This window comes from Malaya genurostris, chromosome 3 (assembly GCF_030247185.1).
Source record: "Malaya genurostris strain Urasoe2022 chromosome 3, Malgen_1.1, whole genome shotgun sequence".
NCBI classification, from domain to species: domain Eukaryota; kingdom Metazoa; phylum Arthropoda; class Insecta; order Diptera; family Culicidae; genus Malaya; species Malaya genurostris.
Window position 1 is genome coordinate 31437190 of NC_080572.1, and position 16227 is coordinate 31453416.

The following is a 16227-nucleotide window of genomic DNA, read 5'->3' on the forward strand; positions in this document are numbered from 1 at the left end:
CCTGGAAGGATTCTTAATGTCAGTAGGATTGTAGCACCAGCCATGCAATGGTTCTGTACGCTAAAATCGGCTGCAAAGTCTGAACAGAAAGTCAAATTCCATGTATGTAATACCTATATGGCTATAAATAAAAACCTATGATGGCTATAAATAAATAGTTGTGACGTGATCGTGGTATAGTAGAATTTAATGATTAAAATCCCTGTTTTTTTTTTCATATTCGATCTAGTGCACTACAGTGGTGTGATTGTGCCTTTCTCTTTCATAGACACAGTCTCATTAAAATATGGTTTGCCTTTTTTTTGGATAGTTACCGACACTAATTTGGGCTCATTTTTGACACCAATATATTCAGATTGATTCTGGTAGATCATAAAAGTTTGCTTCAGCGTTTATGTCACATATTTGGTAATAGTTCTCTGACCAAGCGTATCAGCAATAATACATTTGAACGTGATCATGAAATTACTTTGTCGAGTACGTCACTTATACGATTATATCTCCGAAACTTAAAATGTCAGCCATATGATCTTCAAAATCGACCTAATATTAGTCTCAAACGAGCCTAAAATTATTGATATCGGTTAATCCATGCACAAAAAAATCGAGCGTTAATGAGTTTGGACGTTTACATCACTTATTTGGACCTTTACATCACTGCTTACCATTTAAACTTTAAACCAGTTCAATGAACCAATAGTAGTTTCCAAACGTGCCTTACTTTGTGAAAATTGATTCAGCAATCACGAGAAAATTGAGTGGTGAGAAAAAGCGCGTTTAGTTGGTTACGTCATTTATACCATTATATCTTCGGAATTAGAAATCACAGCCATTTGATCTTCGAACTTGATTAATGACCTAATAGTAGCTTCAAGTAGTTCAAGTTTGTTAAAATCGGTTTAGCCAATTAAACTCGGTTCAGCCATCTTGGAGAATAGTGAGCGCAAAAAAATAGATACATACACATAGACATCGAGCTGAGTCGAATGGTATATAACACTTCCAGCAATTCTATTACCTTTTTATATTTTATTCAACAATATGGTAACTGGGCAACCAAAACTCTTAATCATCTCAGTTTCTTCATTCATCTCATATATGTAAGAATGAGTAGCGATTACGTTTGAATGGTAGTGAGCCCAAATCAATTCGCACAATAAGCGATTCTAAGGCGGGGCAATTTCATTGTCGTACTGTTTTTTTACAAAGCGGACATGCATCCTGCAGAGGTTTTTAATTATCTCAAAACTTACCGAACAGTTGACCAACCAGAACGTTTACCGTGACTTCCGCGTATGTAATAGAAAATCAGGACAAGATGCGGTTTTTTCGAAACGTTAGGAAAAAACATACGCAAAATTCAAACTTTCATGAAAATCACTTGATCAGGCCCAACTATGGGCTGTTCCTTTTCCCAAAAGGAACAGTTCAGATATAATGATATATTGATCTGGTATCAACCACGATAAACTTGAGTATCTTTTGTTGAGTATCCTAAAACAACAAACCTTTCCTGTGACAATTGTTATAATTCTTCGGTCACTGGTAGCAACAAGTGTTGAGCTAAAATTCCATCAGTGACTTGCATGAGCGTGGCCATAAACATTTTTGATCAGACTGATTAATTAGTGATTATTGATCGTTTCGTGTTCTCAGTTGAAGTGACACGTTGAGCATGATCTACTACTTCCAAGTATCTGAAGGGAAGGGGGGGGGGCGGGGGGAGGGGGCGGGGGGGGGGGGGGTCTCTGGACTACCAACCCAATTAGGCAATATCGGAAACCCAACAATTGATATTTCTTTCTATTTTTCCAGAGATTCACAGAACTAATAAACACCAACTAAAGTAAAACTAGACAGCACGATGGGATTGGGCGGCAGAATGGACTGCTGCGGGCAGTGTGTCAAGTATAGCATGTTCGTCTCGAATTTCGTCATATTCGTAAGTATAAGTGTTTTCAAGAAATCGGTTTTCCGAAAATTATTAAATTAGGTTATAACCATTAGGGTATATTGCAATAATTCTCGTGAGACTGCTAACTATTCAATCTACTATAACTCTTACAGTTTGGTGGTGCCATCGTGTTCGGTCTCGGCATCTGGACAGTGGTTGACAAAAACTTCATTAACGAGCTGCTGGGAACGAATTTGTTCTCTGGTGCCGTTTATGTACTTATAGCCACTTCTGCGCTGGTATGTCTGTTATCCTTTTTTGGTTGCATTGGCGCTGCAAAGGAATACAAATGCATGCTGCTAACGGTGAGTATTATGAATAATTCCGAAACTATCGTTCTAGCTTGATTAAGTTTATTTATTTAGCGAACATAATTTGGGGTACAATTCCTGCCGTCGTAAATCATGACAATATTTTATATTTTTATATTGATACTTTGACTTTTTCTCATTATACCATTATACAGTCTGTGTTCGAAGAAATTGTGCGTGATTTTATTTTACGTACAATAAGGCTATTATCTAAAGATAAAGTATATTTGAGACGACATGATCACGAATATAAAGTTATCTCAGAATTCCTCGAGAGATCGAGGCGTGATCGTTATTCAAAATAAGTGCTAAGTACGCGATGTGCCTTGAACGGTTTTAGATGAACCAAAAATTCGATTACTATAACGAATGTCGTTCGAGGCGAACAATCACGAAACAGTAGGAGAAAGATGAGTGTGCGCATCTCATTGTGAGCTCCTGTTAATGTTCACCACTATTTACTTGCAATGAGCATTGAAATTTGGTCCTATTATCTACATTCGGCTACATTTCACTTTCCCTGTTGATTTCATATCTATACGACAAACGCAAATATAAAATCTGTCATTAGAAAATAAGATTTGTATTTATTTCTAATAGAAACAAGTTTTTCTTAGATTAGTAACAGTTTTTTTACCTAAACGAAGTTGTCATCGAGTATTCCAAGTGTTATTGGCGAGAGACTCTTTTTCCTAGAGTCCCTTAGTGTTCTACCCGTTCCTTACTGGAACCGTTAATATTGGTGTTTTTTCCTCTAGTAGTTGGTCCTACCTTGAACCAACCTGGATTGTGTAATTGTCTAGCGGCTGGATAGCACTCGTTGCGGTCTATCCACCTTGAAAATCAATTACACGCCGGCTGCTTTCGGAAAAGTAATGTACCTTCTGGCTGCAGTATATTGCAAGTGTTTTATTTTAACAAAATCTTAACTATATATACACAGACCTTTTTTATGCGACTTTTTTATTCGAATTTTCAGAGTTATGCAAAGTTTCAGAGTTATGAGTTTTTTTTATGCGAATTTTCAGAGTTATGCAGTTTCCCTTCTGCGTTTTTTTTATGCGAAGTTTCAGAGTTATGCGGTTTTTTTATGCAAAGTTTCAGAGTTATGCGGTTTTTTTATGCGCAATTTTACCGTTAACATTTACCGCAATATTAACGGTTTTCTCTTTCCATCCCGTGACGGGATCCTGGCTCACACGCATCCCTAGCTATACCTGCGCTTGCATCTAATTTTACCTGATTGTTTACATTATTTACTTAATACATCCTGGCGCGCGGCTCAGGCCGATTCTGTGTGTTTGCATATTTCGGCCCTTATCGAAAGCTGAGTGGAAAGATTTTATTGCACTAAATGTGGAAATTCCTGTCTTAATTCGTGATAAATCCAGTGCATGATTTAAGGTAGCTGAAATCGAGAAATACCTTTCGAAAGTTAGTATAGAGGCCACTATCAAGACTGATGGCGATTATTGGTATTAAAATGGTAGCGTCGTGTTACTTTATCCTTTCAAATAGAAAAAAAACACGTGCTCATTCTTCTGGCATTGACTGTATGTATACAATGTAAATACTTTTAATGTTTTGATTCAAAGCGCATAAGAATGGCTGTCAAAATTATTCAAGCTTTTTAATTTTAAGTCCAAAAGTTAAAAAAATTGTTTGAACAACACTCCCTCACATTTTATTGTTCTAGCACATAAAATAATCGCACGCATCAACCACTAGCTTATATCTCGTCTTTTATGTTTTTTATTTGCAGTACTTTATTTTGATTTTCCTGATTTTCGTCACAATGCTGATCGGTGGCATCCTAGGCTACGTGTTTCGTGAAAAAGTCTCCCAAACTATGCAACAAGAGATGCACTCCTCCATGACGTTCTACGGTGCGTACGGTAAACGTCCGATCACGCAAGCCTGGGATGTGACCCAGGAGCGACTGAAATGCTGCGGTGTCAAACATTATCATGACTGGCGCGGTTCTATTCCCCAATCTTGCTGCCAGAAAACCCTCACCGACTTCAAACCCTGCCAAGACCACCCAACCCCGGAGAACATCCATATTCAAGGTTGTTTGGACATCACGTCCAACCTAATCCGAGACAATGCGGCCATCATCGGGGCATCGGGGATTATCGTTGCCATACTTCTTATATTCGGAATGATCTTCTCCTGTGCATTATTCCGGATGATAGAGTAGCGGAGTTTGTGATTGTGCTTTTCATTTATAAGTTAAAATGAAGATAGAAGACCTACATGGCTTCATTAAGAAACGCACCAGTTATACTTTTTAATATTTTTAGAACTAGTACTGCTTATTTTATGTTGATTGCCTGTCGGTTGTTCTTATTACCTTAGAGTAAATAAAGTACAATGATAGGCAAGTGATGATTTGGAACGATTCACGATATGATTTTAAGTTTTAGTGCTAGATGTAGTGATAAGCGCACAAACCATTTGTGAAAGAATATACCCAAGCCATGAAAACATGAGATGTAAATACAAATGCTGGGTGCATTTAAAAATACTATCAGCTTTTCATATCACATTTCATATAGTTTTGATCACCATGTTTAGTTTAGGTTGTTTTAAGCTGTAATATATGATAAAACGAAATCGCAAAACAATCAATGAATCGAATAGAAGATATTCATTCCATCTTACTATAAAATATGTTTCTGCTGATAAATGTGTCATTGTAAAACTATAACGCTAATAAATAAAGTTTCTAACAAAGGTGCTTTTTATTATTTCCGCCCTGCCATACACGACTTATGACCAAACAATAAAAACTCCAACCACTACACCTGTTCTAAATCTAATAAATCTAATTTCTAATAAATCTAATCAGTTTATTTTCGTTGCAGTATTTTCTGCTGTGTTTCCTACTGTTCGCAGTCCTTTTTCTTGGGTGCGTTCTCGGTTACGCATTCCGCGGACGAGCTATTGAATCACTCCAGGACGAAATGCACGAAACAATCACGCAGTATGGACGCCGTCGAATGATGACGATCTCATGGGATATAACCCAGGAAGAGTTGAAGTGCTGCGGAGTGGACAGTTTTGCTGATTGGCGTAATCGCATACCGGATTCATGCTGCTTGGAGGATCACGATGGTCGAAAGCGACCTTGTCAGGAGCTTCAAACATCTGTAACTATTTTCAGAAGTGGATGTTTCAATGCTGTCTCTAAAGAGCTTCTACGGAATGCCAGCATTTTGGGTGGGGCAGGATTGGGACTGGCATTCGTGATGATTCCGGGCATCGTGCTGGCTTACTATATGCTAACTACCCTCTGAGCTTATTTTCTGAAACTGACATGAAAATAGTAAAAAGGGAGTAAAATAGTGTAGTTCTGCGCATAACAAGCTAATCGTGGGAGAATATTTGGGTAACTTCAGTTTACAATTGAACTATTTAATACTCCCCTATCTATCTGTAGATAATTTATAATTTTTATCAATAATGTATCTCTTTTACATGATACTAGTCCACTGTAGCAATGAACATAACCTACTTGATAATAAAATTCTTTAATTTTAAATAAATAACTAAATAGTACTATAACGATTTCCATTGTAAGCATAATGTAAATTATATCCCAATACGGCTAATGAAGCTGGCTAACCCTTTTATAATTTTAGGCAAATGTAAAAATATCTCATTATAGTGGCTGTTTCATGTATCTCTAACGAGTGATGTATGGCAAACTTCGATGGAAATACAGAATGAAAAATTTCAAATTCTATCGAAACATAGATTTTTGGTGTATACTACCGTCAAAAATTGGCTCATTCACCCAGTGACTAATATGTCTTTTATTAAATGCGTTAATTTCCCTAATCAATTTGGATCCTATTAACGTTTGTTATTATCGCAATTGACCTGGAATAGATCGTGTCGCTTTTTGATTGTGGAAAAAAATTGTCCAACCTTTCACTGTTTCTGTACACTGCAATTAAATGAATGAACCATTTTTTCTAACGTTTTATAAAGTGCCACCATCGTAAAATTTTATATTTTTTTGTTAAACATATCGCTAAATTGACAAAAAAGGTGATTGAATCTACATTTTTTCGCAGGCTAGGAAAATTTGTGTGAACATAATAAAACCCATCTTAAGCTACATTCTAAAATTTTAACTGAAAATTTATTTAATTCAAATCTGCAGTAAAAGGGCTTTAGCGTTATCATGTGTCTATACAGACGTAAGAAAACGTCAATATTGGTTCCGAAAAGTTTTCCAGAATACAATTATTATTAATTCATTCAACTCATCTCAAACCTATGTTGACTATTGTTCGAGGAAATAAAAAAATCATCGGTGAATGACCTCGAAGGGGGAAATAAAAAAAAACAACAAACGTCGTTCAAACATGTTTTCTTTAAATTTTCAACATGCCATTACCGGTTATGGAAAGCTACATTCTTCAGTCTCCCTTATTCCATTTATGCCTTTCACATATAGAAAGGTTAAGCAATCACTGTGAAAACCGACTTTTGATCCGAGGCCCCGAAGGCCAAGTGCCATATATTGGAAGTACAAATTAGATCGGTCCATTTTTCAAAGATGGCTCTGCCAGTTATGAATATTGAACAGTAACAGCTGATGTCGATAGTTTCAAGAGGTTAGACATCAGTCATTAATATTCAGTTCATATTGCTTCGATTTGAAAAAAGCTTTGTTTTTCACAATTATGAGCAATTTTGCGTTAACTAAGCAGCATTCGAAAGTTTAGGAATGTTTAGGTTTTCTGTTTTAGTTGGAAGAAAAGTGCAGCTGAAGCGCATCAAATGCTTGTGGATGATTATGGTGATAATGCTCCAACTGATAAATCATGTAGGGAATGTTTCGACGTTTCAAGAATGAAGATTCCAGCGTTGGAGACAGGACTCGCTCTGAACAACCAAAAAAAAGGCGGGTGGGTAATTTCAGAGACATAACGGGATTTCGTGAATACGAAAACAGCTGACATGTTCCTTAACACTTCCGAATATCAATTAGTTGATAAACTGTATGATCTATGCAAGCATTCCCTTTTTTCGCATTTTTCGCAAAAACTAAGAAGACTTCACTTGATTTCGATTACTGTGAATTTCACACAGCGAAAAGTGCACAAATCTAATCAAACAGTTCTAGATTTGTACTAAACTGAGGTTTTTTACCTTCGATGTTCGATGAAGAAATCCTAATAGTTATTTAGGAAACTTTTAGAGTTATTAGAAAGACTGATTTTGTGTGATGCTCCCCACCGTTGTCCTCTTTTCGTTGTTTTTTCACCAATGCAAACAACTGGCAGCTGTGACGTAATCGCTCTTGTCGGAAGCGAAACTAACTTTGCAAACGACACACAATACATCTACTCGCAGTGGCGATAGAATCCAAACTGATCCAATTTTTGTTGAGAGGTTTCTTTTTACGTAATTTCGTTTGTAGCTTTTTCACTAATGGGCGATGGGACCAAAAGGACCAAATTGTGGAACTCACGATATTAAGCACTGTTCGGAACATTTTTCTCGAACGATTTGTTGTACAGCAGCAAATATTTTGTTCTCTTCCTCAGATCGCGTTCTGATTGGCTTATGTTGACATGGGTCAAATGAGACAGGTTTTTCAATAGTGTACTATTGAAATACTTCAATAATGTTGCTATACACGTTTAAGATGAAAAATTTCGATTCTATTGGTAGTTAAATTATATAAATCCTTTCACAGATCACTGAGCTATGAGCTTTCGAAATACGAGAAAGGTAAACGTGCCTTATGAATTATCCTCTTTGATACTCGTTTATACCAAACAATTCAGAAAAATTAAATTTTGAATTGTTTGAGATTATGTCGCACAACTGAAAATTTTATCATAAAATTGTGATCATATTTCCGATGGCATGTAGCAAAAATTATGTTGATTCGTTAGATACAACAAGAGATATTAACGATCAAAAACTTATCACTCTCTCAGAGGGTAAATTTTGAAAAGGTCGTCGTATTCGAAGACGAACAGTTGGAGGCATTACTCGATAAAGATCTGAGTCAAACGCAAAGCCAGCTTGCAGAATCATTGAAAGTGATTCAACAAGCAGTTTCTGTACGATTAAAATCCATGGGAAAGATTCAAAAGCAAGGTAGCTGGGTGCCTTATGAACTGAAACCGAAAGACATTGAAAGGCTATTTTTCACTTGCGGTACTATAAAAGGCGATCGGTAAAGGCTGCAGTTGATGCGTTTGAGCCGTACACTATACGCCCGAATACAAGACATGATAAAGTTATTCTCCTGCATGACAACGCTCTGTCTCATGTCGCAAAAATCGTGAAAAAATATTTGGAAACGATCAAGTTTGACATTTTGACGCATCCGCCGTATTCTTCTGACATTGCTCCTTCTGATTACTGGTTGTTCCAATGGTTGTAGCACGATCTGGCACGTAATCGGTTTACTTCTTTCTCAGAAACCGATAAATGGTTTCAAACAAGGATCACCTCAAAAGACGAGATTTTTTTTCGATATGGAATTCGAAAATTGCCTGAGAGGCTGGAAAAAGTAGTAACTAGCGTTGGACAATACTTTGATTAATCTTTAAATTCTTTTGATTTTAAAATAAATGCATTTTCGACCCACAAAAACGGACCGAAATAAATGATACTCCCAATACCATTCGAATTCGTTGAGTACGCAAAATGTCTGTGTGCATGTAACGTTTTTGTGCACCTTAATTTTTCGGAGATGGCTGAACCGATTTTTACAAACTAAATTCAAGGTCCTAAAATCCCATAGAAAATACCTAGATTTCATTTTGATCCGACTTCCGGTTCTGGATGTAGGATGAGTAGAGTAAAAATTCCAATTTCTAATTATTCCTCATTTTCTCAGAAATGACGTGACCGATTTTAACTTAAATTCGAATGAAAGATCTCATGGTCTTATATAAAACATTCGAAATTCATCCGGAACCAACTTAAGGTTCCGAAATTACAGGATAAAGAGCGTTGAAAATTTCAAACAGAAGCACCGGGAATATAAACTCCCAAATCGAACGCACTTTTCTCAGTGATGGTTCGAATTATTTTCGCAAAATTAGTTTCTAATGAAAGGTTTAATTTAATCCCGTTCCAATTTCCGAAATTACAGGGTTATGAGCATCAAAAATTTCAAAACTTCATATAAAGCGCACCGTAATGTATATGCGCTGGTACGGAATAAGAAAACAAAGCACCACCTCTACGAACGAAGCACACACCGTATGGTGTTCGATTTCGCACACGCGGTGAAGAAAACAAAAACCAACACGTAGCTCGGCCTAGAAAACACAAACGAATCCATCGACACCGAACTTACATGAGCACCAGTTTTCAAAAATGAACATCTGTTACTGGTGTGTTGATTTTGTTGAACACGGTGCTTTGGTAGAGACAAATCATAGCCACTTTACGAGCTGTGCGCCCGAAGGAAATTTCAATTGATTCATTTATTTATTTATTTATTTGAAAAGATATATGCGTCGTAATTGCATGCTTCGCGATGTATATCATACCGTTGGTACAGTGATGTTGATGAAAACTGTTAATAATATTTACATACATGCTGTGACCAAAATTGATTGAAAATTCAATCACAAAACGTTATGAGTTTAATATACAAAAGTAACAGAAATGCACGATTTCGGTAGGTTCGATTATTTTCGAATAATTGGTTCAATCAAAATAGAGCACGAAAGGTAAGCCAAACAACTAGAATTACAACAAAGACTTTGTCTCTATAATTAATACTCAGAAAGGAATATGTAGTGGATAATACTAAACAGTAACAGTTGTAATGATAACAATAGTATAATAAAAAAAACCTGCTTTAATCCACCTAGTGGTGTAATGATGCCTTTCTCATATATAATATTTGTAGTATTTAATTTAAATTTTTTCTCTTCGATTTTTGAAAGAAACCAAGCGGATTGTTTGTGCATTAACTATTATAACATACAGAATGAAACAGTGCTTTGCTCGCGTAGGTCATCCTTGAAAACGAAGTTGGTTCACTATTATCGCCCTTATTCTGAATAACGACGTATTGATTTTTCGATCGAATCATAGCTACATTTGATTTTGCTAGCGTTATGGGGAATACAAATGAAATACGAGCGAAAAAACGATACGACGTTATTCAGAATAAGAGCGTATATGTCGGTTCGTACGGCCACCAACTAACATGACTTACAATTTTGAGGCTTTATACCACGCAAAAGGTCTGCTTTCATTGCCAACTGCTCCACCTGACGACTGAAGTCCAAATGAAAGCACGACCTAAGCGTTTGACGCTTTATACTACGCAAAAGTCTGCTCTCATTATTGACGACTGCTCCACCTGACGATTGAAGTCCAAATGAAAGAATTACCAACTGCTCCACCTGACGATTCAAGTCCAAATGAAAGCACGACCTAAGCGTTTGAGCTTTATACCACGCAAAAGGTCTGCTTTCATTGCCAACTGCTCCACCGGACGACTGAAGTCCAACTGAGAGTTGCGACCTGAGCGTTTGAGGTTTTTAACCACGCAGAAGGCGCACTCTCCGAAGCTGCTGGTTGATTAAATCATTCCCACGACGTCTGCTTCCATCCAACGCACATGAAGAAATGATCGATTTTTGACCACGGTTCACCTTTTATATGCAGTCAGTTGAAAATATGTACCTGACTACCTCAAAATCGTCGTCTTTGAGCTAAAAACCCAAGCGAAAGTAAAGAGTTTTCCGCGATGTTTTCAAATTTTGAGAAAACCAAATTTTTTAGTTGTTTGTGGTTATCTCACTCTGTTTACATATATTCCTGATCATATTTTTGATGAAATAATGAAAAAGAATTAGGTTGCTGCCATTGATACAAGTCGAGATATTCACGATTAAGTTCTGCCCATTCTTCCATATGGTTAATTTGGAAAGGCACTCCATAGTAAAGTAAGTCGTATTCACGACAAAAAGCCACACGTCTGCAAGCAACTCCTTACAAGCGACAAGGTACCGCTTCCAAAGTGTCTCATCCACCCATCTGACACCGGTATGTGATCACCAGCCATTTGAAAGTATACCGATTACGTTGAGCCCCTCGCGTTTCGAGCCCCAAACACTGCGATGTTTTGATACTCATCGCGACTCTCAAATTGTGAAAATTATCTCCACTTGATGTCCCAAAACACTGCCTGATGTATTTTAGGTAAACCGACAAGTTATTGTGAGAGAGTCGACCCAAAATTCACTAATTTTCGTGCACTAAAGAAGGTAAACGCGTAAAACAAATGTATTGCTGTTTGTTTGTTTACTTGCAATCAGCTGATTTTGAAGTTCCGATTTTGATCTCATCAAGATGGCGTCGTGACAGGAGGCCGGTCTCATCCCTACCACCCGGAGTGCCAACCGGCACATCAGGATCGATGCCAGTAACATCCTGATTATGGCATACTGGTCAACGCAAATGTTAACGGACTACGGAATACGGACCGGATGGCGACGATGGGTCGACACTCGTGCCATTCTGCTCCCTGAGTAAAGAAGAGTGACACCTACTTGAAACGGCGAGTGAACTAATGGTGCGTCTGTCTCCGTCCCGGTAAATCCTTGGCAGGCCTCCGAAAACGTTCTTCATCTGTCCGCCAGTTTTGATTGGTACTAGGCTCGGATGTAACATTCCCGACTAACGCTGATCTGGCTCTGGACACGAACCCCATGAAGGTACGTGTCCCACCCTCGCTTGGCCTCCCTGTTCCATAGACAACCATCACGAAAGCGACTACCGTAAAAGTTGACAGCTCCCGAAAACGATCTAATCTGACTAACATCGGTGGGACAGGGCATCTGCACAATAGAACTGATTTTTGCTGGATCTGGTCGAATGCCCTTTGCATCAATTATATGACCAATGAACTTGATACTGGATTGGTCAAAATTACAATTTTCCAACCGTAGACGGAATCCAAACTGTTGAAGTCGACTAAACAAAGCATTCAGCGTTCGCTCGTGTTCAGCATCGGTCGTAGTGTGTATAATGAAATCGTCCAAGAAAGATTCAACTCCATTGATGTCTGGAATCAAACTACTCATTAGCTGCTGGAATGCGTCAGGTGCAGATTTTACTCCAGGAGCCAATCGATTGAAACGGTACAATGCACGATGAGTGTTAATTTTCAGAAGCTTTTTCGATTCATCATCAACTTCAACTTGTAAGTAAGCGTCGGACAAATCAATGACACTGAAAACCTTACTACCCGCTAATTTGCTGAAGATGTCATCGGGTGTTGGAAGAGGGTAATGGTGTGGTTCTAAAACAGCATTCAGACCGGTCGAATAGTCTGCACAAATTCGAAATTTTCCTCCTGGTTTTTTCACAACAACGATAGGCGCTGCCCATTCAGAAAAATCAACTGGAGTGATGATGTTGAGCTTCTGTAGACGATCTAGTTCTTCGTTGACTTACTGGATGGCGTGAAATGGTACTGGCCTCTTCGGACGAAATACCGGCATGGAGTTTGGTTTCAGAAATAATTGTACTTTCGTTTGCGTACAATGTCCAATGGTTGAATTTTTGATTGTAATACCTGATTGCAGATGGAAGCAAACGGCTTGTTCCAGATCTCAAATGCTTCTATGAAATCGAGACCAAGCAGATTCAAATCTTTCACTGAAGTCACGTAGCACGTACCAGATCTAGATTCATCAATAATGGTCATTCGCATTTGAATTCTCCTTTTAGAGGTAGAGCAGTACCCGAAGCTGTGTTTGCCCGATGAGAAGTTTTGATGATTGTTGGTGAACCGATCTTCTTCCACGAATGAACAGAGACAATAGTGATATATGAACCACAATCAAGTTGTAGATAAGCGGTTTTGCCATTAATGAATACAATGTCAAACTTCCGGTTGGATGCCTTAACCTCTTCGACGGAAAGGATGTGGTTTGATTGATAACGACTTTTACCTTTATGCTTTTTTTTGTTGATTTCCTTTTGCTGAAGATTTAGTGAAACATCTACAATAATCTTTTTTGTGTCCGGTCTTGTTGCATTGATTGCATAAATGACTTGAGAACGGACATACCTTGACGAAATGCATGGCACCGCAATGCCAACACGGTGTTCGAGGAGTCTTCTCACTTGACCCTCTTAGAAAAATACGTTCAACGGTGGTCCTTCATTGGTCCAATACGTTGGATCATTGGTCGAATGAAAGTCCAACCAATCGTTCAATGGGAGGCCAACACGGGAGCTTCGTTTGCCGATTTTGAAACAGACCGTTGAACCGAATGCCATTTTTTTCGTTCACCAAACCCGGCAGAAAGAGGTACATTGTTGAGCCATTTTTAATATGAGGAGTTGAAGCCGTTGGACTAGTTTTAATGGAGAATTTCTGAAGTTTATTCCACTTATTTTTTAAACTAACACTACATACCTGCACAGTACTTTTACTTCACATAGAATAACAATAAATTTTCTTTCTATATGAAGGTAACACCTAATTTTCACATTATTTTTGCAAGATAAAAAAAAACAACAACAAACCGTTCCATCAAGCTGAACGAATATTTCTGCTGCTTTGATTGCCGAACTGCTTGAACCGATAGAGATGACTGCTTCTTTTCCACCAGAGCGGTATCGTGTTTGAGATTCGATAACCGCTGGCATTCGGTGACTAAAGTCTCGAGATTTACCATTGCTGCTTCGTCTGTTTCCAGCTTGGACAGCAATCTTGTTCTAACGTCTGCATCTTTGGAAGCTTGAAGTCCGCAAATGAAAATTAGAGCCTTGAACTGGTCAATTGTCAAGTTGTTCAATTCGAAGTCCTCATACTGGCGATTGACTATACCAGCGTAAGTTACAAGTCATCTACTTCGTTTTTCACAATCCTGAAACAATCATATCGTTGACTGAATTGAGATTTATGAAGTCCAAAAACGATTTTCAGTTTCTTCACAACTTCTTCAAACGTAAAATCTCGTGGGTGTCGGGGCAGGAGATAGTTTAAAAACTTTTCATGAACTGGAACGCTGAGACTTCGCATCAGTAAACGAATTTTTGCTGCGTCGTCCAATTCTCTCCCGTCTTCATACTTCGAAAACCATCGGTCGAACGTCATATCAAATACAAATTATAATACGGAGTACTTCGACAAATTTTCATGGACACATTTTTCGCTATGCGGTACACTGTCAAGGTACATTGTCAATATGACAGGGTACCTGTAGCATTGAGCAATCAAACTAGCAACATTGCGAAATGGAAATCAATGTTTCTATAGATACTGTTTATAACTTGAAAACAAGAAAAAGTACCGCAACAAATATTGATTTGAGATTCGGTTTAGTGAAATAATGTTTTGCATAGTATGTAATTTTCATTTGGATTCTAACTCAAAACAATGAAATAAATACCATCCAGTAATCTCGATTCTTGTCCGATTTAGAAATAACCCTGGATAATAGATAGCTTTCAAATTTTGATAATATGTACTGCTCCTATACCAGTTTTTGTTTGCGTGGTCCCTAAATATTACTGAAGACAGACAGAGCTGAGCAAAACCACTTTCTTTTCATTTCATTCCTTCCATTTGATCTTCTCTTCAATAGTATTGGTCTAAATTAATTTCCCCTCTCTTCTATCATGGGAATGATTCAATGTCCGGACCAAATTCAACCCGATATAATTTTACTATAATCAACATTTTATTTTTTGTGTATAAACAATTTCAAGAGTGACAATAGTAAAAATTCCTCTCAGCGATCAAAAAACTGGTTGAAAACGAGGATTTTCGGCAGTTGATTCTACCAATTGTGCATACTCGGAAAGTTTGCTGAAATGCTGCGACTATTTTCGCTTAAAAAAAAACGAAATTTTCCTCGTAAGGATTGCAGAGTTGTTTCAAAATTGTTCAAAAGTGTCCTTCCAACAATAGTAACTTCCAAGGCTATATAAGCAGCTTGACTAATCTGAACATCCATCATCAATATGGCCACCAAAGCGGTATTCACGATAATTCCTAGGTGATGATTTTAGTTGAGCTCATTCCCACCCATCAAAGCTACGTTGAATGAATCGGCCTTATTCACCAACAGAACTCGCTGAAATTCTTCAAACCTATGGTCAACATTTTTAATTGAAGTCGTGCCGATTTATTGCAACCGCTGCCGTTACAGTTCACCGGAACATTCAATCCGTCAAATTTACTTTGAGCTTACTACATAGCAGCAAAGACATCATATTAACAAGATATCCAGCTCTCACATTTCTCGAACAAATTATTGGCAACAACATTTTTTGCGAGCATGGCGCCCTCAAGCGAGTCCGCATCGAATCTCGTACACAGAAGTAGGGGAGAGAAATGTCAAACTCGTGCGCGCCAAAATAGCAGCACTGCGCACCCATATAATTGACATGATAAGTTGAATGTGACACCGTGCGATGGCGTTGCTAAACTGAAGATTGGTTTCGCTCCAAGCTGACAGGGTCTGGTAGCAGTCACGACATCTTGTTCGGAAAGAAAAAAGAGTTTAATTGGATTTGAACTATTATGATTATAAAAATATGATATACGTCAACCGGTATGTAGACGTCATTATCTCCTAGTTTTTTGGCTACTTCGCTGCCTTTGGAAGTTGCTAAATCACACAGTACTTGTATCGTTCTGCAGTTGTGCCACCCAGGCCAGAGGCACTGATTTTCAAAAAAAGAACGAATAGCAATAAGAGTTTACCAGCAACAACACGACTGATGGAAGTGAACCAAACTCGCGATAAACAAAATAAAATATTTGCTTCCACTCTTCATGTCTTATTCGGGATGCTTAGGGACAACCAAGAACTCGGTATCAACAAGTGATTAGGCTATATCATACGGTAAGCTCTTGCGAATGTTACAAAATATAATGCTCATTATAAAACTCGAAAACATTATAAACATACTAGCTGACCCGTCGAACTTCGTCTC

General features: G+C 37.9%; 2 protein-coding genes across 4 annotated transcripts in view; both read left to right on the top strand.

The window, feature by feature from the left end:
- Nucleotides 1-5001, top strand: part of LOC131435185 (tetraspanin-11-like) — a 32120-nt gene extending 27119 nt beyond the window's left edge. For all 3 annotated transcript variants that reach the window (XM_058602814.1, XM_058602813.1, XM_058602815.1), the window contains 3 exons: nt 1816-1942; nt 2068-2259; nt 4028-5001. In XM_058602814.1, coding sequence (XP_058458797.1) covers nt 1865-1942; nt 2068-2259; nt 4028-4465 — 708 coding nt within the window. In that variant the 5' untranslated portion in view covers nt 1816-1864 and the 3' untranslated portion in view covers nt 4466-5001. The remainder of the gene's footprint in view (nt 1-1815; nt 1943-2067; nt 2260-4027) is intronic.
- A 230-nt stretch (nt 5002-5231) lies between these two features.
- On the top strand, nt 5232-5564 carry LOC131433754 (tetraspanin-9-like). The gene has a single exon (XM_058600348.1). The coding sequence runs from the start codon at nt 5232-5234 to the stop codon at nt 5562-5564; it is 333 nt and encodes a 110-aa protein (XP_058456331.1).
- The last annotated feature ends 10663 nt before the right edge of the window (nt 5565-16227 follow it).

Excerpts from the sequence above, each read along its gene's own strand:
- LOC131433754 (XM_058600348.1), top strand. The coding sequence starts at position 5,232 with ATGCACGAAACAATCACGCAGTATGGACGCCGTCGAATGATGACGATC.